General features: G+C 41.0%; 1 protein-coding gene across 1 annotated transcript in view; it reads left to right on the top strand.

The window, feature by feature from the left end:
• The window catches only part of PPM1E (protein phosphatase, Mg2+/Mn2+ dependent 1E), a 58,152-nt gene continuing 32,526 nt past the window's right edge, over positions 1 to 25,626 (top strand). The window contains exon 1 of the mRNA XM_018919218.3: positions 1 to 427. Coding sequence (XP_018774763.2) covers positions 24 to 427 — 404 coding nt within the window. The 5' untranslated portion in view covers positions 1 to 23. The remainder of the gene's footprint in view (positions 428 to 25,626) is intronic.

Here is a 25,626-nt window from a genome sequence, read left to right as displayed (position 1 = left end):
CGGGCGGCCGGGAATGCGAAGCGATGGCCGCGGGCGGCTCGGGCAACGGCGGCGGCGGCAGCGCGGAGGAGAAGACCTACCGCCGCTTCCTCGAGCTGTTCCTGGGAGAGTTCCGAGGGCCCTTCGGGGCAGAGCCGGAACCCGAGCCGGAGCCCGAGCCGGAGCCGGAGCCGACGGCCCCCGCTCCCGCTGCCGAAGCCGCGGGAGACGCTGACGAGGAGCCCGGGGCAGAGGGAGAAGCGGGAGCGGCCGCCGAGGCGGAGGAGGGAGAAGGCGGCGAGGGCGATGCCGGCGACCCTCAGCCGCCCGCCCCGCCGCCGCCGCCCCCGCCGCTGCCCTCACTGCCCCGGCCGCTCTCGGAGTACATCACGGAGGAGGAGGTGGAGGGCGAGTGCCTGGACCTCTGCCTGCAACAGCTCTACAAGTAGTGAGTGACGGGCTGAGGGGAGCGGGGCAGGGCGCGGGGCTGAGGGACCCCCGCGTGTGGGGCTGAGGGGACCCTCCTGTGATGGGCTGAGGGACTCCCCCAGTGTGGGGCTGAGGGACTCCCCCAGTGTGGGGCTGAGGGACTCCCCCAGTGTGGGGCTGAGGGGACCCTCCTGTGATGGGCTGAGGGACTCCCCCAATGTGGGGCTGAGGGAGGAAAGCGAGGACAGAGGGGATCCCCGAGGCAAAAGAGTTCAGGACTTCGGTGGTGCTGAGCATCCCGGGGTCACAGCGTCCTGCTCTGTGTGGCTGCCCCTGCCCCAAGGAATCCTCTGCTCTGTGCTCTCTGCTTGCCTCTGGCCGGGACAGGAGAAGGGAAGAGACAAGGGAGAGCCACGAGCATCCATCTGGAGAGCAGCTTGCTGGGGAGGGAGAGCGGTGGGGGAAATGTCTCACGCTCTGGTGCCAAAGCAAGGAAGGGGGTTTGCCTGTGGCTGATTGTGCTGGGGCTTGAAATTGAAATGTTCCCCCTGTGAGGGCTGGTAAATGGGGAAACCTCTGCCAAGAAGGGGAAAGAAGAAGGGGCAAGGAAAGAGAGGTGGTCCAGTCCCTTCACCCTTCCAAAAAACCACCGCACATGGAGATAAACCACACCGTGTATTCAGAGAGCGGGGAGAAAAGAGGAGTAGAAAGCCTTGGGAGAAAGCTATCCATAATCATGGGATTTTTCTGCCGTCAGCTGGGGAAAGCCGGCTATACTCGGTTCTGTACGGAGGCAGTTTCCAGATCTGTGCTTTCTAAAGGCTGGTGCATAAAGAGGAAACAGATGGGATCTATTCCCAGTGTGGAAAGTCTGTGGACTGAAACCTAAAGATCAGTTACCAGTGCCTTGTATTGTGCTCAGCTCCGGCTTTGAAGGCTCGAAATAGAAGCGGTTGTTAGTGGCAATTCTTTAGGAACCTTTTTAAACTGATGCCACAGGAGGAGACAAATGAAGCTGTGAAAATCTGCACAGCACACCGGGGAGATTTTCTGCCATTGAGCCTGTAATTGTAATGAGAGGTGTTACTCAGTCGCAGAAATAAATAAATAAAGAGAGAAAAGAACCGGGTTTTACAACTGCATGGTCTGTTTCTATCCAGTTCTCATCTGCCCTCTGCGTTTGTGGACGGTAGGGACAACACAATGATAGCTGCAGAGGACAAAGCTCTCCTATTCACACATGCTCGCCCTGCCACCTTTGGAAAGTCTCTGGAATACAGCAGCGCATTCATAGGATGTGGTAGAGAGCAGAGAGGCAAGTCCCTTCTACCTATTTAGGACGTGTTTTGTTGGGTTATTTTTAAACAGACTTGTGAAATCCGAAGTCACGATAGTGGGAATAAAGTTTTAGACGTGGAGCAGATTATTTGAAAGTATTATTTGAAGTATAGCTGTGAAATTATTTTGAACTGGAATTCCTCCCCAACCCCTTCTCTCTCTGCCTGTCCCCATACCCCAGATTCCCCAGTTTCTGAAGCTCATACTCAACGCTGAAATTAATAAGGAAAAAAAAAAAAAAAAAAAGACTTTTTGAGAGGAATCTTTTTATAGAGACAGCTCTTGGCAGGTTGTGGCTCTTTGGGTTTTTTCAGCCTTCAGTATAAATCTTTGGATGGCCACTGAATCAAGCATCCCCTGGCTTTGTTTGTGGTGAAATCAATGCAGGCTTTATCCTCTAGGCAAAAACCAAGGTACACCTCAAAATCAAGGGAGCAGGGGATTATGTTGCGAGAAAACAGTGTCCTAAAGGCTTAAATAAAACATTTCAAAATATTATAAGCCAAATCTAACAACTCCTAAGGCAGAGCTAAACTGAGATAGCTTTTTCTTGAATGATGGTGGAATCTGAGGTAAGTGGAAATATGCAAAAGTATTCTTCAGGTAAGGTACTGTATTTTTAGTTCACTCTCCAGTCGCCAGAGAAACTTAAAATGTGACAAGACTATAAAGCAGGCAAAAGCAGAATCTTTTCACCCTTTACAGCCAAGGGCTCAACTGATTCCAGAGGTGGGAAACTTGATGTGTATGAGTAAAAGCTGCTCTTGTGCCAAACAGTTATGAAAGTGTTAAAATAAAATAATAATGAAAAAAAAAACCCTAAATAGAAAAGCACACGAAAACTCATGTAAAAGGGAATATTTCCTCTGTCATTAGCAGGAGAGACTATTCTGAAGGCATGTTTTCTGCAACTATATATTAGTCAAATGACTGGTTTGCATTCTATGTAGCATGAAGATAAAACCCATTGCTGTGAAAAAATCCAACAGCTGTTTTTCAGCTATTTTAGGCACAGAGCTTTAGATCTTTTTGAGGAAAGTAAGACCATTTCAGAAATGAGAACATATTGCCAATCATGACAAAACCTAATGGTTTTCTGCCACTGTGTAGATCAGTATCAAAGAGTTCTTATTTATGAGATTTTCCTGCTATTTTCCAAAAGACTCATATTCCCCTTTGAGGTTCCCTGTTCCTGTTTGGTTTTTGTTTTCTATTTTTTGCAGAGGCAACATATGCTTGGAAAATTAGATTAATGTAATCTTTATATCTGTCTAAATGCCACAAAATGGGCACTGTGTGTTTTCTTAGTGATCCTCCACAGAATGAAAGCCATCAATAGGAGGTGCATTAGATGGGGAAAATAGTCTAAAGGGGATTGCCTTGGAACATTGGCTGATAACCACAAAATGAACTTTCAGGCTATAGCTAGACCGTATTATTCAAGAGAAAAAGGTAATTTACAGAGCTTCTATGTAGAAACAAACATACTAAGGCCTTGGAACATTAAATATGAGATGCCATCTCTTGCTCCTGCTGAATCAGACCTGATTTCTGACTCATTTTAAAGGAAGAAGTTACTAACTTGAGTAACAAAGTTACATATCATGCTCTGGTCTCTTCCTCTTCCTACTGATACTTTTATTAAACCAGACACATTTAAAGAGCTGGTTCTTGACAAGACCTCTGAAAAACAAATCAGCAAAGTTGTGCTTGCCCAGAGAGGACACAGCCAGACTCTTACAAGTTGTGTCACCAGGAAGAACAAATTTGTCTTGCTGCTACGCTCTTTTTTTCCTGTTCAACTGAAATTGAAATAGTAAACTGCACATTCTTTTTGCTTTTCTTTTTCTCTTTTTTTGCCCCAAGCTTTGATGGGAATAGATATAGCTGGTATAGTTTCTAGGTTCAGGTTTATTTTCAGTGATTTTGGAGGTACAACATTTTTGCTTTCAAGTGTTCATTTAGGAATTCAAATTTCATTTGAACAAGCTTAGAAAGTAGCTCTACTTCTCCAGTGCTGAGTTTGCAGAAGGTGGTAAGTAAAATAAAAGTAAAAATTATTGTTATGTCATCTTAAGTGCTTGACTAAGTCCCTGATGGCAACATGCATATTTTAAGGACTGTAAAAGCCTTGCTTTGACTTGGAACATGAAAAGAAAAACTTCTAAGCACTGTCCTTTTACATTTCTTCACAGAATACAGTGCAACATTCACAGAATACTTAGACTCCAATGAAATGCAGTATTTGGAGTGAGTTCTTTTAAATGATCCTTTCTTTCTCTTAAAGAGAGAAAATAATTTTTGCTTATGGATTTCCCACAGTCTTACTATAAAAAATTAAGGAAGGCAATGTAGGCTCACCCTTTTAACAGTAAATGAGAATGGAGGTAAATGTGGACAGTAAATGAGAATGGAGGTTTTGCCCCTCAGCTTGCAATATTAAGCTAAAGACCTTCTTGTGGTAATTTTCCATGAGCAGAAATCCTTTTTATAATAAAGTAAGCCCTTGAAAATTGTTATTTCTGCTATCTCCATCTCTTTTGAGTGGAGAGATGGAATTCTCTCCCTTTAAATAGCAGATAGACAGGTTTTTAACTTGCTCTCTAAGCCCCTATCACATGAAAGCTGGCACTGTTGTCACTTTTAGTTGAAATTCATGTATGATGCTGGCTGGGCTTTCTTAGCATCATATTAAATAGGCTGTGATGTTTTACTCCTTCATAATTTGTCTTTTATAATCAATTCTATTGATTGCAATCTCAAAGCCCTTTTAAGAAATATAATTAACTACTTGCCATGTCTAATATTAATCACAAGGACCAACAAAAAGTCATTGCATCCTTTTTAACGTGGTGCTTTTTTCATCATCTTTTGTGAGGTTCTACAATAGAAATGATAATGTTGGCCAGTGCCCACAATGAGTGACAGGAGGAGATATTGGCTGCACCTGGCTGGGGCATTTTCTGTGCTTAATGAGATTGGATAGAGAACATTCAATTTCCACTCCATATTAGGAATATTTAGTCCAATCTAGGCTTGGATTAGATATCAGGAAGAAATTGTTCCCTGTGAGGGTGGGGAGGCCCTGGCATGGGGTGCCCAGAGAAGCTGTGGCTGCCTCTGCATCCCTGGCAGTGCCCAAGACCAGCTTGGACAGAGTTTGGGCACCCTGGGACAGTGGAAAGTGTCCCTGGCCATGGCAGAGGTGGCACTGGGTGAGTTTTAAGGTCCCTTCCAACCCAAACCAGTCTGGGATTTCCCACCCCGAGGCTGTGGCTGTGTTAACTCTCTCAGGAGCCCCTCCAAGGTTAGGAATCCCTTCCAGGGGTGGTTGTTGAGCTGGCTGGGTATGGCTGAGGATGCTGACATCACACCCAAGGGATTTTGGTGCTAGAAATCCTGGTGTTTCTCTGTGAATTAATCTTAAATCATCCCACAGGAGGGTGTGCAGAAAGTCAAGAGCTTCAGTGTTGCTGGTACCTTGTCACTCTTGAGAAGAGCCCGTGTTCTGGATGCTGGTCATGTCATGGCACACACTTTTCATCCCCTTTAGCCTAGAAATCACTATAATCTACAATTAGGTGGTGTTTAGAAACAAACATTTTCCAAACACAACTAATTCTCTACACATTGAGGGATTCTTCCTGTTGTTTCTAAGGCATATTCAGCTCACCATCCCACGCTTTTAAAAATACTGAAGGAAATCAAATATTTTGATACTCATTAAAAAAAAAAAGAATATCAGCTGAAAAGAGCTATCTAAATTGCAAATTTACGTTTTGTAATGGTTAACATATAAGTTGACGTTTCAAAACTTCCTACTTTATGATTAAAAGGATGCTGAGTTTTTCAAGCACAAGGGTGACTATGCTTGGAAGTTGCTTTATATAGCATTAAAAAAATCATTCTTAGTGAACAGATTATGGAAATCTATTCATTCCACTGCTTTTATTTCAATGAACGTTGCTGGTAGTACAACACATTAAAGGGAATTAATATGGTTAGGAGCTTTTCACACCAAGATTTTTTTTTGACCCAAGAGCAATTTGCACAGATTCTCTCCTCCTAAGTGAGGCTGTTTGCTTTTGAGTACAAACTGACTGAAGAATTAGATCTGTGCTAACACATTCTTTTTTTGGACCTTATACAACCACTCTTGAAACTAAAATCTTATTGTGTGGAACTACTTTTGACTCTTCCTTTTGGATGTGATGGGCTTCATTCCTCTGGAGACTTTATTTGGTAATTCTTTTTTGTACAAAACACTCTGCACAGAACATTTTTATCCCTAAAATACCTTGTTGTAACTGCCTTTACCAGTGGCAGAGTATTTCTCCACCTGTTCTTTGAAGAACTCAGATGTGGTTCTTTCCATGGAAGGTTCAACTTTTAATTTGCTTTGCATTCTGTGAGCAGAAGTTTCAGTGCCTTGGCTGCTGTCTCAGGGATTTTTTTTCTCTCATTCATTTTTGTTGTCTGGCTAAATTGCCTACATGATCACATTAAAAGCAGAAGCAACAGGGCATGCAGTACACAGATAATGAGAATACTATTTATTACTATATTTGATACCCTGAAATATTCTCTGGCTGTTCCACACCATTTTCTTTCTTCCCATTGTTTGGTGCCTGCTCTTTTTTGGTTTGCTTTCTCCTTGCTGTCTAGGAAAGACATGTAAGAAAGGGGATGAAATGGAGTTAGCAGTTTAAAACATTAGATGTTCTTTGAAGCGTGCTGCAAGACTGTCTTATGCAATGCAATCACAATTATGTAATGCAAATGATTATAAAAATAAATGTATCCTGGACAATATGTGTGTGAGACATGTTAGGAACCCATGACGCTGCAAATGGCCATTACTACAAGTTGTACTTGAGGGCCTTCTGTTTGGGTTGGCTGAAATCTCAATTACTAACCAAATATTCCAGATTTTTGTTGTTATAACACACGAGTGATTAGATAAAATGATTGCAGACTGTGGACTTGTTTTACAGAAACATTTTCTGCCGTGCCTTTGTACTTCATTAAGAAGAAACAACATTACCCGCCTTTAATAAGACATTTTATAAAGAAGTAATCATCAGAGCCATAAATTAGGAGTGCGTGGGAAATAGCTGCCCTTGGGTACTTCTATAATTAATACAGAAGTTAAACAAGTTAACCAGATTGCAGGATTACCTCAGTTTATGTTTGTATTGGATGGAAAACAGCTGAGGGCAAGCAATGATTGAGTAACTGCAGTAGCAGTGGAAGCTGTGGTGCTGCTCCCAGCTCTGAACTCTCTGTGCACTCCCAGCTGGGTGGGTTTTGGTGGCAGAGCAGGGTTACAAAGTGGGCTGCTAAACTTTGATCATGGGAAAATGGGCTTGGATGCACACAAACCTGAGGTGGGAAATTGAAATTACAGGAAAAGGAATATTTGATTAATTGGGTAAAATTGTGGGCAGCCCCTTAATTTTCTCAGAGGGCAGGATTTGGAGGCTATTTTTGCTGGCCTTTGATGATCCAGTAAAGCCTGTTAAATGTACCTAACAAATTTTCAACTTTAGCTTCTCCTGCTCTTCATTTACAATAAAGAATTTGAGTACTTTACTCGTTTGAGAATATGATTTTTTCATAGGCTCTGTACTTCCACACGATGTAACTAATAATAGAAGCAGCATGTAAAAATAGGCCCTTGGCATTTTAACTTCTTGGCACTTTCTCGAGGGCTGTTCCTTTCACCTCAGGCTATGACCTTCTTACTGAGGTTCAGAGAACTGAAATGAACGTGGTGAGTTGTTCCTCCTCAGTGTTACAAACACAGTGCTCTGCATGTTAGATTAATTACCTGCCACAAAGATTCCATTCCTTCAGTCCTAACTCCGAGTTCTGCAAGGCTGAAATCTCCCATGCTCTAGTAGAGAATTCAACAAATTTTTGTTGTTTTCTTTTTCTCAACAAAATAAATATTAAAAATAACATGTTTGCTTTGTTAGTTTGTAATAGATCACCTGAAAACCCAGGGAAATATTCAGTTCCTATTGGAACCTCTGGGCCCAACAGTGACAAATGATCAAAAATTCCAGCCTGGATAAAAAGCAGGAATTTAGTAAGTTATAAACTAAAGGCACACACTTGTACACAGTATGACATCTATTTTAAACTAAGGCTTTTCCAGGCTTTTCCTATAAATGGTGTCATTCTGTTTGTCATCTCATTGTTGTGTTTGAGGAAATATTGATGAATTCATGTATTTATTCATAACGGTCCCTGTCTAAAATGAGTTTATGCTCTCAGCTCTCTCATTACACCTTTCTTCTGAAAAGCTGGGTAAAACCCAACTATTTGGTAATGAGAAGTCAGAAGCTCAGTATTTCTGGGATTAGAGGAACACCCCTGTTTGGGACTTTCTGCTTGCAGAGCATGGGGGTGTTGTAACTCTTCTTAGTTCTGCTTTTTCACTGGAGTTTGCTCCTCAGAGTGAGGGATCTACCTGGTGTGACATGAACTTAACCTCTCCTCACTTGGCAATCCAAAAAGTTCAAATTTTCGAATATCCAAAGTATCAGATTCTAAAAGAAAATGAATTGATCCTGACCTAAAGTAGGGGAGTGCCCCCAGTAGAAATGAGCATTGATAAAACAGAAGTGTGAGCTTTTAACCTTTTACCTTAATGGTACAAACCCTGTAAATCAATGGAAATGATTGTCTTCTATATAAACAGAGAGTGAGAGAAATCACTGTGTAAAACTGGTGCAGCTCCCTCTGGGATGAGTGGGAGAAGCAGCTGCAGGTTCTGGGATGTGTGTCCAGGCTGGAGAGGAGCTGAGCCTGCATTAAGTGACTGCTCCCCTTCCCCAGTGCATTGAGAACCAATTGGAAAATCTTTAAAATTCCTCCTTGCTGTCAACTTCTCTCCGTTTGGCTGATTAGGAACGACCCAAATGATCATACAGAATGCTTCAAATCTCACTAATTGCATTGTATACTAATTTTAGAGAGGTTTTTTTGGCTTTTAGATACTTTTGGTTTAACACCCCGCAATTCACACTCACTTTGTTTTCCTAAGTGCCAATGCTGTCCATGACATACAATAAAGTCATCTCCAGAAACATGAGCCAAGCCACAAAGTTCTAAATCTGGCTCTGGGGATTAGAGAAAAAATAGTTTATCTTACAAAATTGCTAAATATCCTAAAATTGTTTCTCTCCTCCCCAAAATTTTACAAACTCTTTCTGTGTCTTGGGAGATGCAAGTAAAAAGGTTTGTCAATAGTGAATATATAGAGTAGAACACAATAAATCTGAAAAATGCTTCTTAAATTCATCCTAGCTGGTTGAAAATCTAATGTAGAAAGCAATGAGCTCTAAATATTTAGCTTATCATCCTTTAGAAAAGCTCTTCTTCCATTTCTGTTACTGTTATTCTATATCAAATAGCTTTAAGAAACCAATTACAAGATATATATCTTATACATTATGAAATATAGGATTTACCTGATAAAAAGCTAGTTTTGCAGTAACATATTGAAAAGCATTCAATTTAATTTATTGTCCTCTGAAAACTCATGAATTTGTTCCATTCCTGTTTCCATGCTCTGTGTTTCTTAACAGGAATAAAAAGAAAGGGGGTAACTTAAACCTGGAATTACACCTTGTGGGGTGGGTATTAGTTTTTATTTTTTCTGAAATAGAGATAACAAAGAGCATCTCTTGGGGAAGTACAAAAAGAAGAAGGAAAGCACTTTGAGGAAGTCTGCTTTATGTTTGTGAAGAGGTGAGACCCAGCTCATTAGGTAGTGTGAAATAATAAAACAGAAAGAGGAAGAGTTAAATAATACCACAAACATAAGTGACCCACCCATTCATTCCTCAGAGAACCATTGTCAGTCTGTGAAAGGGGCTTGCAAAATAGAGGAACTCCTCACATTTTTCATCCTGGCCCAGTTCCTGAGCTGAAGATGGTGATGCAGGGCTGGGTTTGTACTTGGACAGCCCTGTGAGGTATCAGGGCTGTGCTGTTACTTTAATTTAGAGAGGATTTGGTGGTTTCTCATGCTCTTGCTTTCATGGGGGTTTGCTATTAATATCCTACTACCAGCTCCAGATGCTTTTCAGGGAGCTGTTTTAGGCTGCACTCAGGTTTTTTGGAAAGACTGATAAAATAATTCAACTGTCTCCTTTCGGTGCCTTGTGAGGTGTGACAGTGCTCGTTTTGCCTGTGGCTGTCTGGCAGACAGAACAGAAAACATTCCGAGGTGTTAAACCCTGGGAGTGATCCTGGTAGCAACAATAAACCTGGGAAGTTCCAGGGCAATGCCAAGCTCCACGGAGTGTCTGGAGGTCAAGCTGCATTTTTTACATGTCAAGGACTTCCAAGTTATGTCAAAGGAAGTTTGGGCTAAATAAAAAGGCACAGGATATGACCCTCAAAAATTGTTGTTTTTAAATCCAAGAATAAACTAACACATCCTCCAGTCTCATAAACCCTTATGTCTCAGAACTGAGTTAATTAATTTACTCTATATTTATCCTTTATTTTAAGGAAGATGATTTGTTTTACTTTTCTAGGAAAAAGGAAGGATAAATACATAAAGCAGGGCAGAAGGTTGGAAAAATTTAGAGGGGGAAAAAAGAGAAAAGAGCAAGTCACTCTTGGTTTAAAAGTAAACATTCAAAATTATTCTCCACTTAAGAGAATCCTTTTCATTCTGATCTTTTCTCCCCATCCTCTGCCAGTTCAGTGACAAAGTTTTCATTTTTGTAGCTATAAATTAAATTATACCGTGTTGCTGTTACAAGTACAAATCCAACTGGGAGTCTTGTTGGACAAGTGCTTTCCTTGTACCTCTAGAAAAGTGGGATATAAAAATGGCATTTTGAAAGCCATAACAATTCCTAAAAAGGAATATGCAAGTGAAAAGGTGAATTATAAAGGGCTGCCAGACCAAGTAATCATTGTATCACCACTTAGCTCAAATGATACAACTGATGTAAATTTAAAATAATTTAGAAGAAACTCTGGTGTTGGGTTGGCTTCTGAAAAATGTACTTGGAAACATTTTAGACTTCTACTGTGCTATCAAGAATCTTGGAAAGTTTCCTTAAAAAAAGAACAAACTGAAATTTCACTGGGGTTGTTTTCCAACAGACATAGGAATCACCAATTAACCTCCAAGAAGAAAGGGGCAGAATGAGAAAATGTAAGAGACACAGTATCAATTGAAAAGAATTTTAAAAATAAAATTGTGAGGGTAATTAGACCTGAAGCCTTGGATCAGCTCAAACAATTAAAAGGAATTGCCAGGATGATCACTTCAGTTCCCTTCTCTAAACAGGCTGTGTTTAAACCTCCCAGTAAAACACTGATTGCACCTCATCACCCAGTCAGTTCCAGTTAGAGGCTGGACAGCTGAAATCGATCCCCACCACAGCACTCCTCCCACTGGATATTCTGTTTGATCCTTTGGGGAAAACAGCACCTTTTACCCAGCCACACTCCTGATTTATTTAATGATCTACCTGTCGGGCAACAGCTGAAATATCTCAGCTATGGATTTATAGAATTGTCATTTCTCTCAAGTTTCAGCATTCTCTTTTGCCAGTGGTCAGTGTTTCTTCCATGACAAAGGAAGTCTGACAAGGTAAACAGTTGATACCAATTGTCTTGTTCATCCAGTGTTTCTGTGGTCTAACCAGGTATAGATGCTTTTATGTTTCCAGGAGTGGTTTGAAAAGCTAAATCTATCATTCTCTACCAGTCCCTGTTGGTGTTTTATACACAGGAAATCAGAATTCCCCACATTTTAGAAATCTCATGGCAAACAGGACACTGACATGGCAAGTTACCCCTGAATGTGGTGCTGATGAACTTACACCAGTTTGGTTGTGATTATTAATGAGCAGATTTGTTCTTTCTGACATCTAAGAGAAATTGGTAATTGTTAGATTAGTTCCTCCTCTTTTGTAAGGGATCTGGTTGTGTGCTGGCTGCTGGCAGAATTAAGTGTGGAGTGATGTGTTGACCTAATATCAAAGCAAGGCTTTTGAAATATTAAGTAGATTTATACACCATATACACTATATAGTATAGTACAGTACAGTATAGTATAGTATAGTATATTAAGTATATTTGTAACTCCCCCATTGCATGTTCCAGCCCACATGCTGGGATATCCTGCAGAAGAAAACATTCCACAAGTATTATTCTGCTCCAAGATTCATCTGTTCTTTTCCACCTCCTGGATCCAAAGATAGTTTACACATCTCTGTTGTGTGAACACAGTCAATTGTATGAGGATGGTGCCTCTCTCTGCATTTGCTTGCAAAGATTCATTATTCATTTGTTGTAACCATAATCTGAGAAAAACCAAAATATATGCATGATAAGGCAGGATTTTTAACACAGATGCAAGGCTGATTAATTTTACTGGCATTTTTAGTGCTACTCTCTGTGTGTAGTTATAAAACCATTGTAGTACTCTCTGTGAAAAGAGGAGAGACTACTACTGTGAGTATGAGTAGCAAATACAAGCTGCCAGTCTCACTTAGAGCAAGGGGAAGTGACATGATAAGGAAATTTTACACTCAAGTGTCTAAAATTGTTGCCCTCATCATAACACTGGTGGGAACAACAAACTGGGAAAGTTCCTGAAAAGTGGCAGCATAAACAAAGCATTTGGGGAAGTGTTGCCCTTGATATCAGGCTTGAAAATATCATTCTGATTATTTTATTTCTGCAAAATATTGGCCATGGTGCTCAATAATAGGAAAAAAACCCACACAAATGCACAGCCCTGTCCAGAACAGCTTTTATCTCTAGCCAACAAGCTTGCCCAGGAGCCACCAATGAGTCAAATGAGGTCAAATGACTTTTCTGAGTTAAAAAGAATCTGATTGGGAGCTTTTTAAAAATATAGAATTGGTTCAATGATGTGTTAGTATGCAAGGCCTTGTGGTGGGTGTTTGTTCTGAATTAAGAATGTAGGAGAATTGTGGTGTTTTCCTCTCCATTGTGTCTCAGAAATGCCACAGGAACTGAAAAGAAGCTGTCCATGCTCTAAGGTGGTTCAGAGTAAAAGCGAGGGAGGGAAGAGTCAGAGGTGATGCTCGGTCAGGATTTAGGCCTTACCACCTGCAGGGAACAGACCTCCCCCAATAAAGTGTGTGAGGCACCTTATGGAATGTGCATTTATAAAAACCAGTGATAATCTGTGGGGCTCTAAACCCATTTACTGTGCTCTTTAACTTCACCAGATTTGCTCCAGCAATAACTCTGAGCTGTCATCTCCTTGTTTATGAAAAATACTTAACCCTGAACAATCCAATCTGGCTGCTACACAATCCTAAATGGCCTGGATATGGATATGGATTCTGCCTATCAGTTCTCTCCCTGTTGGTCTGGATAAGTTTCATTCAAGCCCTATTGATCACAATTAAGGGTTGAAATTAGAAATTGACTTTCATTAGCTCAAGGCAGATTAATCTCAAGGCACTGGAGGAGGTTGTACTCACTTTCTGTTAGTGAAGTTGACAATCAGGTTCAGCTGGAATCCAAAAGTGCAGTGGGAAGGTTGTATCCCAATATCTTAATGTGACAGCTACCAAGGGAATTACTTTCAGAAGCAGAAGAAGGGAAACTGGAAACACTGAGGGGGTGGATGCAGACAGATATGACAGGATTCTAAGAACCTGGGATTCCTGACAGCGTAGGCCTCCAGAGCCCACCCACTGAGCTTTGGCAGGTAATAATCTAGGAAATTATAATACACTTATTTTAAGAGAATCCGTTGAGATGTTTGATCCTAGATCTTCATTACACACACAGCAAGGCTTTTGCTGCTGGAGCTCTGTTATTTTCCCAATTATCTTGAAGGCAGGAAGAAATTTCAGAATGGATTTTGTAATGGTGTAGCATCCAGTGAAGTGAGCACAAGCCTGACCACATTCGGCAGAACCTATCATCGTGATATTCCTGTAGGAAAAAAATGTTCAGTCAACTTGGATGTGCTGCTCCTGAATGGAGCTGGCTGAGATCCTCGTGCTCTGTGTGTGGGTAATGATACTGCAAGAGCTTGGCACGGGGAGGAATCACTGCAACTACAGAGCTGAGATTTACACCCCCCCCAAAACTGCTTGGTTTCTCCAGAAACTCCTCATTTCAACAGAGCAACTCCGTGCAAATGATGGAATGAAATGTTTGCAAACAGTGGAATTTGTGCTGTACTGCTCAGCCCATTCCTCTGACACAAAGCCACTGGACAGCTTTGTCTTACAGCTCACCAGATTAAGGCTGGATCTGTGTGCTCCTACAAAAGCCTTCCTTCTTCCCCCCCTCCCAGCCCCCTGAACATATTCTGAATCTGGACTGTAAAGCAGTGTGTGTGTAATTGGGGAAAGAAATGGAATATATTTCCTGGTGACAGGGGAGTTCAGGCTCTGCTGGGACAAATGGCAGCGCCTTTAATGAGCTTCATGGAGCAAGATTTAGTGGCATGGTGGAGGAATTCCTGTCAGAGTGGGGCTCTGATAGGACTTATCAAAGAGTGCATACTACTTATCTATCTTAGGCAGGGAACTCTAGCTCCCTTTAACTGTCAGCACATCTATAATCCTTCCAAGTCTGGAATTGTTGATAGAGTGCCAAATATCTGGGTTATGGATTGCCAGAAAGAGGGAGATCTGTGTTTGTAATCTCAAACAAAGCAAATGTAGCTGTTTAATGAAATTCTGCTGAGCTTTTAATATGGCATCATATAAGCTTGGTTTGTTGTGGGTTTTTTTCAGTATTGTTTTGGAGATAAGACAGAGGGATGGGGATATAGAGAGATTTGGGGATTATAGCTACCTATCCACAGATAGATAGCACAGGCAAACCCAGCCATTCATGTTGTTATTTTTGCATGATGGGAGTCTTAATATGCACACTGGAATGTTCTGGTCAATTAGTACATTTGTGGTATTATGAGCATGGTGTTAAAGGACATTGGAGATGAGACAATGCTGGAGCATTCAGCAATGAAAAAATAACATCAAAAAGGACAAAACAGCCTCTGCTGAATGGTGTAATCAGCAAGGAGGCTATTTTAATTCTAATTCTCCATGAATCAACATCTGTCTGCTTGCTGGTTTATCTTTAAAGGCATACACACACAGACATGAGCATGCACAGGCTCTGGAAATAAATAAATTTTAATTTAGAGCTGAATGAGGCTGTGGTTTCACTCCTGAAACCCAAGTGCTGTGCTAAATCTCAGCACAATTTCTGCCAGCTACAATACCAGGGTTTAGCTCAGGGTTCCTGTTCCCTTCCCCAGTGAGCCCTCATCTAAAATTTCACAGCACTGGCACTTCTGCTGGTGATTTACGTGGCAGTGGCACATGAAGAACCAGGACAACGTCACCAATTCCTGTCATCCCAGCTCCCTGCCAAGTGAGTAGAAGCTCATCACTTTCAGCTCTCTTGCTGCAGCTCCCATTAACTGTGGAGACTCTTAGTGAGAGGGGCACAGCACCTCCTGCCCTTACCCTGCTGAAGGTATGGCTGTTAACAAGAGTAATTACAGCAGATGAGTAATTCTTGTTCCCTGATCAAAACAGAAAAACAAAACAAAAGGGTTAGCAGGCACTGCCACAGGCTGCCCAGGGAAGTGGCTGAGTCACTGTCCCTGGAGGGATTTAAAAGCCTTGTAGATGTGACACTTGGGGACATGAGGTAGTGATGGCCTTGGCAGTGTTGGGGAACAGTTGGATTCAATCTTTAAAGTTTTTTCCAACCTAAATAATTCTATTCCTTTTTTCCCCCTTCATCCTTAACAAAGCCCTTGGGCTAACATCTCCTACGAGCCTACATTTTTCTTCATTTCCTTTTCAACTCAAGGGTAATAGCAGTTAAATCTAGTAAAATAAATGTTGATTGATGGAGTTTATTCATCATGCCAGGCTAATGAGGCATCATAAATATATTTGTGAATGTGTAAAATCCATTGGGGGATATGGCTTCAGTTGGATAAAAGATACAAAGTCTTCTTGTTTCACTTGTCTTGGAGGGAGGAACCAGCTGAGCATGTCACTGTTGATTCAGAGTTTTTCAACCTTCACTGGTGCAAATAGGTTCTTTTCCAAAATTCTCCAGAGGAGAAACATGACAAACCAAGCCTGTCTGGTTTTTGAGTTTATCCCCAGAGATGCAATCAAACAGCAGAATCAGATCCTGAATTTCAAGAAGGAAAATACATGAACATTTCCATTTTTCTCCTGCTGACACATTTTGTTTACAGAGTCATGGCTGACAGGACTTTTATGGCTCATCAGTGTTCCTGTTTCATTAACCCAAGTTTGCTAAAGAACTGGTTTCTGCTCTATAGGAAAAGAGTAGGGTTCCTATATGTCCTATATCATAGTAAACCAGGGATCTTGACCTAAAAAAATCCAAAAATCTGCAGTTCATGGTTTGAAAATGTCTGCCTGTGTTTAGAAATGTTTGTCATAATACAGGAAATTACAAAGGCGATTGGAAAGCTGGAATTCCTTTCACATGGGCTGCTCGTTTGCATCTTAATGAGATACTTTCTCATTAGTTCAAGAAATGCAAGTCAAAGAACCCCGGCAAAATCTGATAATTTTGCTTCTCTGTACCCCTGCTCATCTCAGGAAATTTGGTTGGAGTCAGTGAATATGGACTGTCAGTTAATTATTAATATTATTTGTGCAGAGAAGAGCAAATTGGCTTTTCCTTGCAAAAATACCTCACCACAGTATCTGTGCCTTAAATCAGTGAAAGGTTTGTTATTTGTGTTGATATCTCACTGTGTTTTGCAAAGTTCAAGAGAATAATATTTCAATATCATGTTCCTTTGGGGATGAAGATTGTGCTAGTTAAAATTTCCTGTAAATTGAAATGTTACTTTTAAGGTCATTATTCTTCATGCATAAGAAGGGAAAGAACATGATGCATTTGTAATGGAACAGAGTATTGCTGTGGAAAATGTCAATTGTAAATTGTTCCTCTCGTGTATACAGAGGTTCTGATGTCAAAGGTAAATGTTCTGCTATTAAATGGAATTTCTTTAGCTATAGAAAATGTTCTCAGACTCAGCCCTCATCTTCTGAGGATCAGCTTGTCTGATTTGGGACTCAGCTCTGAGAGCCTGACACTCACATTTATCATGAGCAGCAAAGCCAGAGCAAGTGGCAACATCCTGACCTGCCAGAGGAAATGTTCTTCCTGTCCTTTTTCCATTCAGGTTTTTAATGACCCTTTTGTCCTGGGAGAAGTGTGCAGGTGTCCTCCTGGCCCAGGCAGAGAACAAACACTCCATGCCATGAGCAGCAGGTGAGGGCTCCTCTACTGGATTTTAAAACAGTTCAGGTGATCATTTTCTATCAGCAAAAACTGGAACTATATCTGAATGGTTTGGGATGTGACCATGGAACTCAGACATTTACACTGAACTGTGCTGAGTTCTGCGCTGACTGCCCTAATCTGGCTTTGCCACCAGGAATGGGCTGCATCCCACAACATTCCTGACTGGAAAAGGCCCATGGCATTCCCACCCCCCATTCCTGGGAGCAGGAGCCTGAACTTGAATTAGTGCACTGGGGAAAACACAGATTAAACCAGGAATTCATGTGATAGGGTGAGCACAGAGGAGGGAAACTGCTTTTTTAAGCTCTGAAAATGTTCTCAAGACTTAGGTAAATCTTTGTCAGTCTACCAAATTTAAACATTGGCTCCTCGTTCCCCAAACTTGTTTCTGCCAAATTCCAATTAGCATTTTTTTGAGGGGACAGGTTGAATTTTGGCTTTGCAAGAGCAAACAGCATATCCAGTATATTTACTTTTTAAACAACATAAACTCTTAGCTCTTCCTCCAAGAGCAGCTGTTCTATTCCTTTCATGGGTTTTTATTGCCCTCTGTGTACTTTTTCTTGTTTGTCAGTGCTGGGAGGGGAAGTTGTAAGGAGAGAAGCTGGACTGAGATCCCAATCAGAGAAAATATTCACACAGGGTTTATAAAGCAGGATAACAACATCCCTGCTTCCATAACCACCACCACTCTACTGGCTTTATTTTCCTTTAGTGAAGAGTAAACTGCCTTTTTAATAGACCTATTCATTATAACTTAGAAGAATGCTTCTCCCAAGAGGCAATAGTCTGTTCAGAGCCCACTATTTTGTGTGTGAATTTAGGATGGAGCTTTCTTCCCCTCATGCATCCCTTTACACTAACCTACAGTGTGATTTTCCTGCCACTTTGTCACCCTCACCCAACAGCCTGGCATTGCTGCCACTAAGTTTATTCCATCCTGAGTAAATATTATATTAAGATATGTCACTTAAGAGAAGGTGTGTATAGCACTGTTTAACTTTTAAATGCTTAACAGATCAAAATAATGAAAATAAATTGCTCCTGAGTTAAGCATAGAAGGAGGCCCATGAATTTTAAACAACTGGCCTCAATTATCCTTCCTCCTGTGGTGCTTCCATTCAGATAAGCCTGCAGCAAAGCACTTGGCCTAAAGATGTTCATATGCTGTGGTCTCTCCATGGAAACAGTCTTAAACCAGAGAAAACAATTCCATTTTTAAAAAGGCTGAATCTCCTTTCCAGTTGGCTCCTAAAATAACTTTGAGCTCAGCCTCACACGTGCTAACTGCGAGTTAACTCGGCAAGGGCTGAGGGATGTTGTTAGAACCATTTTAAGGAGAAAGTTGGGGACACTGCTGTGACAGTCACTTCAGCTGCCAGTGTGGCCTTAGAGAATGAGCTGTTCCTTCACCACTGCATTTTCATGTGGTGGCCCTTTTGGAAAGCTGAGGATTAGGAGCTTTCCTAAACTCATATTGTGGAATCCTGGCACCAGTTAACTGTTTGCTCTCTTTTCCAGGGGCAGAAATTTCAGTTCAGGTTCTTTCTTTGAGCTCTTTCAGCAGCTGAAGGTGAATGACCTTGTCTGTACTTCCCTGTTCTCCCCAGACAAACCCAAATTTTCTCAAGCACATAGGAAAGGGGTAGAATCACCTTTTGCTTTAGTCATAATTAGCCTGAATATTAAGCCCAACAGAGAGTTTCAGTATCTATTAAAATTAAATATGTATTATAATCTCCCTTGGAACTGAATACTGATTTATTTTGCATCATTTTCCCCTCTATAACTCTTGCACAGTAAATGTGCCTTAAGAGAAGGCTGTATTTAAGAAAATAACCCAAATTATTCTGACCATATGTCAGGGATACCCAGCATGTCTGTATTTTACAGACATGACAGCTTGATCCAAAAGACATAAGAAAGCCATTCTTGTTTTGGTGATTTTGGGAGGGAGTGCTGTTGTGAACAACCTGGCTATTTTAGCAATACACTGGTGGCACACAAAGCCCCCACTGTTCACAGGCTTGGGAACTGGGACAAAAAGATAAGTCAAGACTTTCCTGACTGGATGCCAAATCCTTTGTGAACTGTCTGAAATGCCCAGATTATGTTGATTCCTTATCACCAGGAGAAACAGCAAATGCTGGACAATTGCTTCACTCATGTTGCCAGGACGTGACATCCTTTGGGTAAATTATGTCTCCTTTTGGAATCCAAATTATTTTTATCCTAATTTTCAAGGTTCTATCTTATTTTAGTCCATTTGTTTCCTCTTTGTGGATGGCCTGTGCTGTGCCAGCTTCCTGCAGGCTGATGTTCCCTTGTGCAGCCATCAGTCTGTTCACCTTTCAGACCCTCTGTGCCCATTATATCCTCTCTGATCTTGGATGATTCTGTTTTCCTCTCATCCTTCAGCTTTCTTCAAGATTAATGCTGCCATCAGCCTTCCACTGCTGACTCATTCCTGATCTCCTCACTGACCTGCTCCCACAAACTGGAATATGTCAACCTATGAAAATCACTTACTTGAGAGAGAAAATGACCAGGAAAATAGATGGATAATTAGATAATCTTTTCATTTCTCTTGCTGTTCTGTGCTTGTCAGGTGCCCTCCCCATAAAGCTTAAAACTGCACTCTATTTTTATCTGTATTATTGCACATATCCAGCCATGGGCCTGCAGAACTGAGGCTTCATTTGCTCTTTTTTTTTTGGAGATTATTATCCTTTGCTCAGAAGCTGCACAGCTCCTTTCCTTCCTGACAATTCTGGACATTTTTCAAGTGTTTCTCATCCAAGAGTTTTCAAACTCATCATTCATCTCCATGACTATCCCTACTCACATGGATTAAATCTTGCCTCGAGTTATTTCTTAGCATGGGGAAAAATGGGATTCTGGAATTGATTGGTTTACCAAAGAAAACCTGTATCAGAGCTGAGCAGAAGCCTGAGTTTTCTTAACTTCCTATCCTGGCTGCCATAATTTCTTCCTATGCCAAGCTAAGACACAGCAAACAAAATTCCGAAGGGTTTCTTGGGCTTGGTTTCACCAATTTTAGCATCCTTTTTGTCCTGGGGGAGTATTGTCTCTCTAGTTACCCTGAGATACTTGGAATCTCTCAGGAAAATCAAATCATGTTGCTTCCTGTTTTTCTTCCTCGACTTCTTTTGTGTTTCTATAACCTGAGGGGGCTGGATAAATCTGGAAATGATTGTCAGCCTGAAGGACTTGTTGGACCTGAAATCAGAGGGTTTGTGGTGAGGAGTGAGCCCTTCATGCTTTGGCTCTGTTATCCAGGTGTCTTGGGGACCAAACTGGGGCAGTGATGCCAGCCTGCCTTCAGAGGCTGGGTGATAAAGGCACAGGAGGAGGAGGAAAATAATTTATCTTCATGGAGGTTTTTTCAGTGGCCAGCAAGTGAAAACTTCCTCTGAGGGGCAGGGCAGTCATGGGAGATGGAAGTTCAGTTTTGGGTAGTTACTGGAGCTGCTGCTGCAGCCATCTGGAAAGAGGTTTCCAGTCTGCAAATTGGGGAATTGAGGCCCCAAAATGTCCTGCAGTGTCTCCACTCCCAAATCCCCCAGCCTGGGAGCAGAGGAGGAGGGAAGAGGAAACCTGTGCAGCTGGAGCTGCCCTTTGAATTGATTCTTCATTTCCCAGACCAGTGCTTTTCACATGCCCCAAAATTTAAAACAAATTGGAAATATTTCAGAGCTGTGAGTATACACAGCTTAATCTGTTTAATTGCTGTCTGACAATATGAAATCAGTTCTGAATGTATACCATTCAGTAAAATAATAATTACCATAGCAACACACACTACATCTGAAACACAGCTCTTCCCTACAAAAACCCAAAAACAGAAAGCCTGAACTCTTCACACAGCTCTGAGAGCAATTAGTGAGGTTTCTTCTCCCCTTTCAAATCGCTGCATTTGAAAGAGGCTGACAGATGTGGAAAGGTAAATAACAATCAAATCTTGTTTCTCCACTCCATCCTTAATTAGGGATAAATCAGTGCATTGTATCTTTTATGGCAGAGATTGTAACTAGTTCTGTACCCCAAAGGAGAGACAGGATGGCAGCAGTGACACCATCCTGGGGCTTCTCAACCCCTGCTCCCAGCTGACCCAAAGGAAAATCCATTTTCTGGGACCATTTCCCAGGTTCTTTTTTGCAATTATTCTACTCCTGGCTCAGAGCTGGCAGTGAAGGTGCCCACCAGGATGTTCAATGGGAATGTTAGAATTTGAAACTGTATTTCTGGAGATGCAGTGGCACAAACTGAGAGGTGACAGGATTTTATTAGGGCACTTTCATGTTCTTAAATATATAAGGCCTTGGTTTTGTGTGTGTTGCTGAAGAAACTGTGAGTATCCTCACAAAGTGAGGTAAACTGCTTCAGCTTGAAAAATCACATTAATTTTCCTTTACCTGCCTTGTTTCTCCAACAAGAAAGTCCTACACTAGATCCTGCTAAGATCCATAGTTCTATTTTTGAGTTTTACTAAAAGAATATCAAGGAGTTTGGCAGGAATTTGGAGGCAAAGGTATTTGCAAGAGCATGGAATTAACAAACAAAAGTTAATCCCAGTAATTTAGTGCAGTTCAGTCTTTTTCTAAAACTACAGTGATAACATCTCTGTGAATATTACTTGATTTTTATTTTGATTTATTTATGTACCAATCTATGTGCATGAAGAGTTCAGTGATTTTCCTTAACTGGTACAGCACAGTTCAGATCCCTGAGTTCATTGTTCCCAGGCACAAAATGACTTCAAAATTTGGTGTAAGAAAGAATAAACCCCCAGTCTGAGGTGTGTGGTTTGTTCCCTTCTGTGGTTTAAAATGAAAGGAGTGAGGATGAAGAGACTTTGCCCTGCAGGGAGTAAAAAGCTCCTGAGCTGGGTGAGTGATGGATGGCAGCAGTAAAAATGGTTTTCTTTCCAGAATGAATTTAGAAGTCACTGGGTCCATAATGTGAACTCTGTGGTCTGCTGCCCTTGGGGGATTTTTTTTTTTAATTTTTTTTTGGTGTTTTGTTTTGGTGAGCAGGAGAAACTGTTCTCAAAGATTAGCTTATTTACAGAAGAGCTTATTGGATGTGCAGCAGAATTCCTGCCCATCACCCCTTCAGCAGCAGTAACTGTTCTGGAGGTGCAGGCAGGATGTTTGGTGCCAAAACCACCCAGGCCTCACTGACCATCACCCCTTGAATATTTAGAATTGATGACAAACTCTCTCTTGTCTTGCTGTTGATTTACATAAGCAGGTGATCATTGCTACAAGTAATAAATGCTTTTATTTTTCTTTCTCAAGCAGTGAAAGGAATTTTCAGAGCAGGCCCTCCTGTAGGGGAAGGGCCACTTTTGGGTGCTCTTCCCTAAAAGATCCACCCTGATCCTGAAGTGCCAAGTTGCAGGATACCTGAGCAGTGCAGATTATCCAGGTACATAAGAGCATTGTGCCATTAGCAGAACTGATTTCTGCCATTTCATGAAGAATTACCTAATGACAGAATGAGAATTTTAAAGCCAAGGCTTGGTTATATCTGTGCACTTAATTACAATTATTTTTGGATGCAATTTAAGACTGTGTCAGGAAATATATTTAAATTAACTTCTCATGTGCAAAGCATTATAGACTAACAGATAATGGACATTTTTGCATTTTGTTCTGCATATTCAGAGTAGCTTTAAATAAAACAACCAATTTTTCCTAAGTAATTTATGTTCAGAGAACAGAATTATTTCTTTGGCTAGCTGCTCAAAATGTATGAAATACAAATACAAATGTGGGAGAGGAGCAGAGAACTATTTTTCTCCAGATAAATACAGAATCCTGTCCTTTTCCACCACTCTTCAGATTACTTAAAACAGAATGTCTGAAGTTTTCTGCATTTTCAGCAAACTGCTTCTTTGTGGGTGTGAAAACAACACTTTGATAACTCCATCTGCTTTTTTATCCCTTGTCCTGTTTATTATTTTATTACAGTGGATTTCCAATTTTTATCTCTGTTTCTCTGGGGAAGAATTTGTAGTTTTCAGTTGCTTGGGTGCACAGCATCAACAAAATCCTTTGGAAGGACTTTTTCCAGGAAGCAAGGACATGTTTATATTTGCAGCTGAAATTGCTTCTTTATTCACTTTTCTTTTTCCTAGCCTGTGCTTTCTGGGTTTCCATAACAACACAAAAACTCTCTCTATAGTGCCTTGATATTTTTTCAACAGAATTCTTGTTTGGTTTCCCCTCTTTTCTCCCTTTTTTTGGTTGGATTCATCTCAAAATGAGCATGAATTGGAACCAGCAGTGGGAAGAACTTCTTTTAGTAAGGAATTCATAGGTCAGGGTTGCTTCCTGTGATCAAATATGTTTTTTCCAGGGGACATGCCCGCAATCTTCACATTTTCCATATTTTTTTCCCTATTATTCCATAGAAATATATCATAGCAAGCCAATCTCCAGCCAGGAGATCTGGGAAGAGCTTCCAGCACCTCTGGGAGCTCTGACAGGAGGGGATGGCTCAGGACAGACCCAGGAGGTTTAGGAGCACTCTGGGCTCATTAAGTGGATCCTTCCCAGGCCTTGGAATCAGCGCTGGCCTTCACTGCATGCACCTTTTGGCAATGCCTTCTGATTAAAAAGGCTTAATTTTATTATTTTTAACCACTCTTGTCACTTTGAAAGCATTAATTGAATTTTGCCTCTGTGTTTATATCTCCAGAGAGAGTATTTGTGACGTGAAGGATGGAACACTGAGAAATTTCATGGCTTTCCACTGATTTCTTTTTTTCCCCCAAGCCATCCTCTATTGTTATTTCTGCTTTAAATTTCTTTAAACCCTAGATTTCTTAAACAGCATTAAATTTATGGAGCAACTTTTGATTTCAGCTTGAGGATCACACAGTATCTGGGAACAGAAAGCAATGTCATATTGAAGTCACCAGGTTAGAATTTTTTTCTTTGGTTTGATATTAAATAATTCATCTGGAAAGAGGTAGTAAAGAGATTTAGTAATGTTTGGGTGTTACTTTGATCCTGTTGTTTAAAGGTAAGTGTCAGAATTTCAGCACTGGGGGATCAATGTCACTCCTGTGTTTTGAATGCTGATGGTCTGGAAATGAAGTAAATTCAAAAGTGTTTTCCAAAGTGTTGGAAAACACTTTTGAATTTACTTCAATTCAAGGTCAGTCACTGTTGGAGAAATCCCCTCTGCAATTCAAACCCTCCCAGGAAAGAATTCCTTCCCAAAATCCATTCTAAACCTCTCTCTTCCTTTCTAACACACTAATCCTTTTACTAATCCTTGTGCATAAGGTTTGGACTTTAAAAACATTGATAAAATCACCAAAATATGAAACCAGAGGTATTTATAGTGCCTGGAAGAGTTTGATATTTGTGGGTACAAACTCTAATACCTGAGCAGATGGCAGCACCTGCAGGGTTACAGATGTTTGCATCCCTTGGTGCCAAACCCAAGTCCTGTCGTGTTTCTAAAGATTGATTGCTGAGAGTTGATTCCAAAACCCATCAGAACAGCCACAGTAAATATAAATAGCAGACAGGAAAGGCCACATTTTTGGAAGGTTATCCAAGAAGATGTGTGTGGAAGTTGCTTCAAAGAAAGACCAGTTCATTTTCTCTCTGTTTTGCTCTCATTTTGTGTGTTAAAGCTGCAAACCACACCGTTAAAGTGTGAGTGTATTGAAGTAATTTGCTTTACAAGATGTGTTAAAAGGTTTTGCTGCATATAGATCTTCTTCCACGTGGTGTTAAAATGTTTCTTTCAGTTCCTCAAAATTCAGTGTGGTTGTTATTGAAGACTTGTCCACCAGGCATTGGCTCTGATCATCATTCCTTACTCCATTTTATTTTCCACTTTCACTAGGTTCATTAAATATCTCGAGATGAGGATTTAAAAGATGGGTTGGAGGTCACATCATCCTCACCAATTTGTAATTATGTCCCTATTATCTCTAAAATCAAGACTGATCTTATTAAGTAAAGAGATTTCCCTCCCACTCCCTTGGGCATGCTAACCTGATTAACACAAGGTCATTCTCCAATTCTTTAAGTTGCTTGAACTACTTGTTTTTTGCCATATCCTAACAAATAAGTTGCTTTTCACTCCGTGCCCATCCTGTCACATCCCTGCACTTTGCTGGGTCTGTTGGCCTCATACCTTGAAGATAACAGAGTAATCAATGAATGAGTGGAATTTCAGATGAGCCTTCCCATGGATCACGAATCCTGGGACAGAATTTCTCTGCTTTCTCCTGGCTGCATTCCAAGGCTGTTTTATTCTCTGTATTATTGTCTTCATTCCCTTGCTAACAACAGCAAAGCATCCAGGTGTTCCTCAGCCTGGCAGAGCTCAGATATTGAATTGCAATTGTTTCATATCCCTGCTCTTAATCTTTTTTTAGGGAGAGCTGGTTTGTTCTTTTAGAGAATTGTTGAAAAACTGCTGCCTTGGGCCTTTCAGTCTCTACTTTCTGTGCTGCTCCCTGCATTGTGGATAAACCTGCCT

Source organism: Serinus canaria, chromosome 19, assembly GCF_022539315.1.
Source record: "Serinus canaria isolate serCan28SL12 chromosome 19, serCan2020, whole genome shotgun sequence".
NCBI lineage: Eukaryota > Metazoa > Chordata > Aves > Passeriformes > Fringillidae > Serinus > Serinus canaria.
The sequence above is the reverse complement of the archived record's forward strand: the minus strand, read 5'-3'. Positions and strand labels throughout refer to the sequence as shown.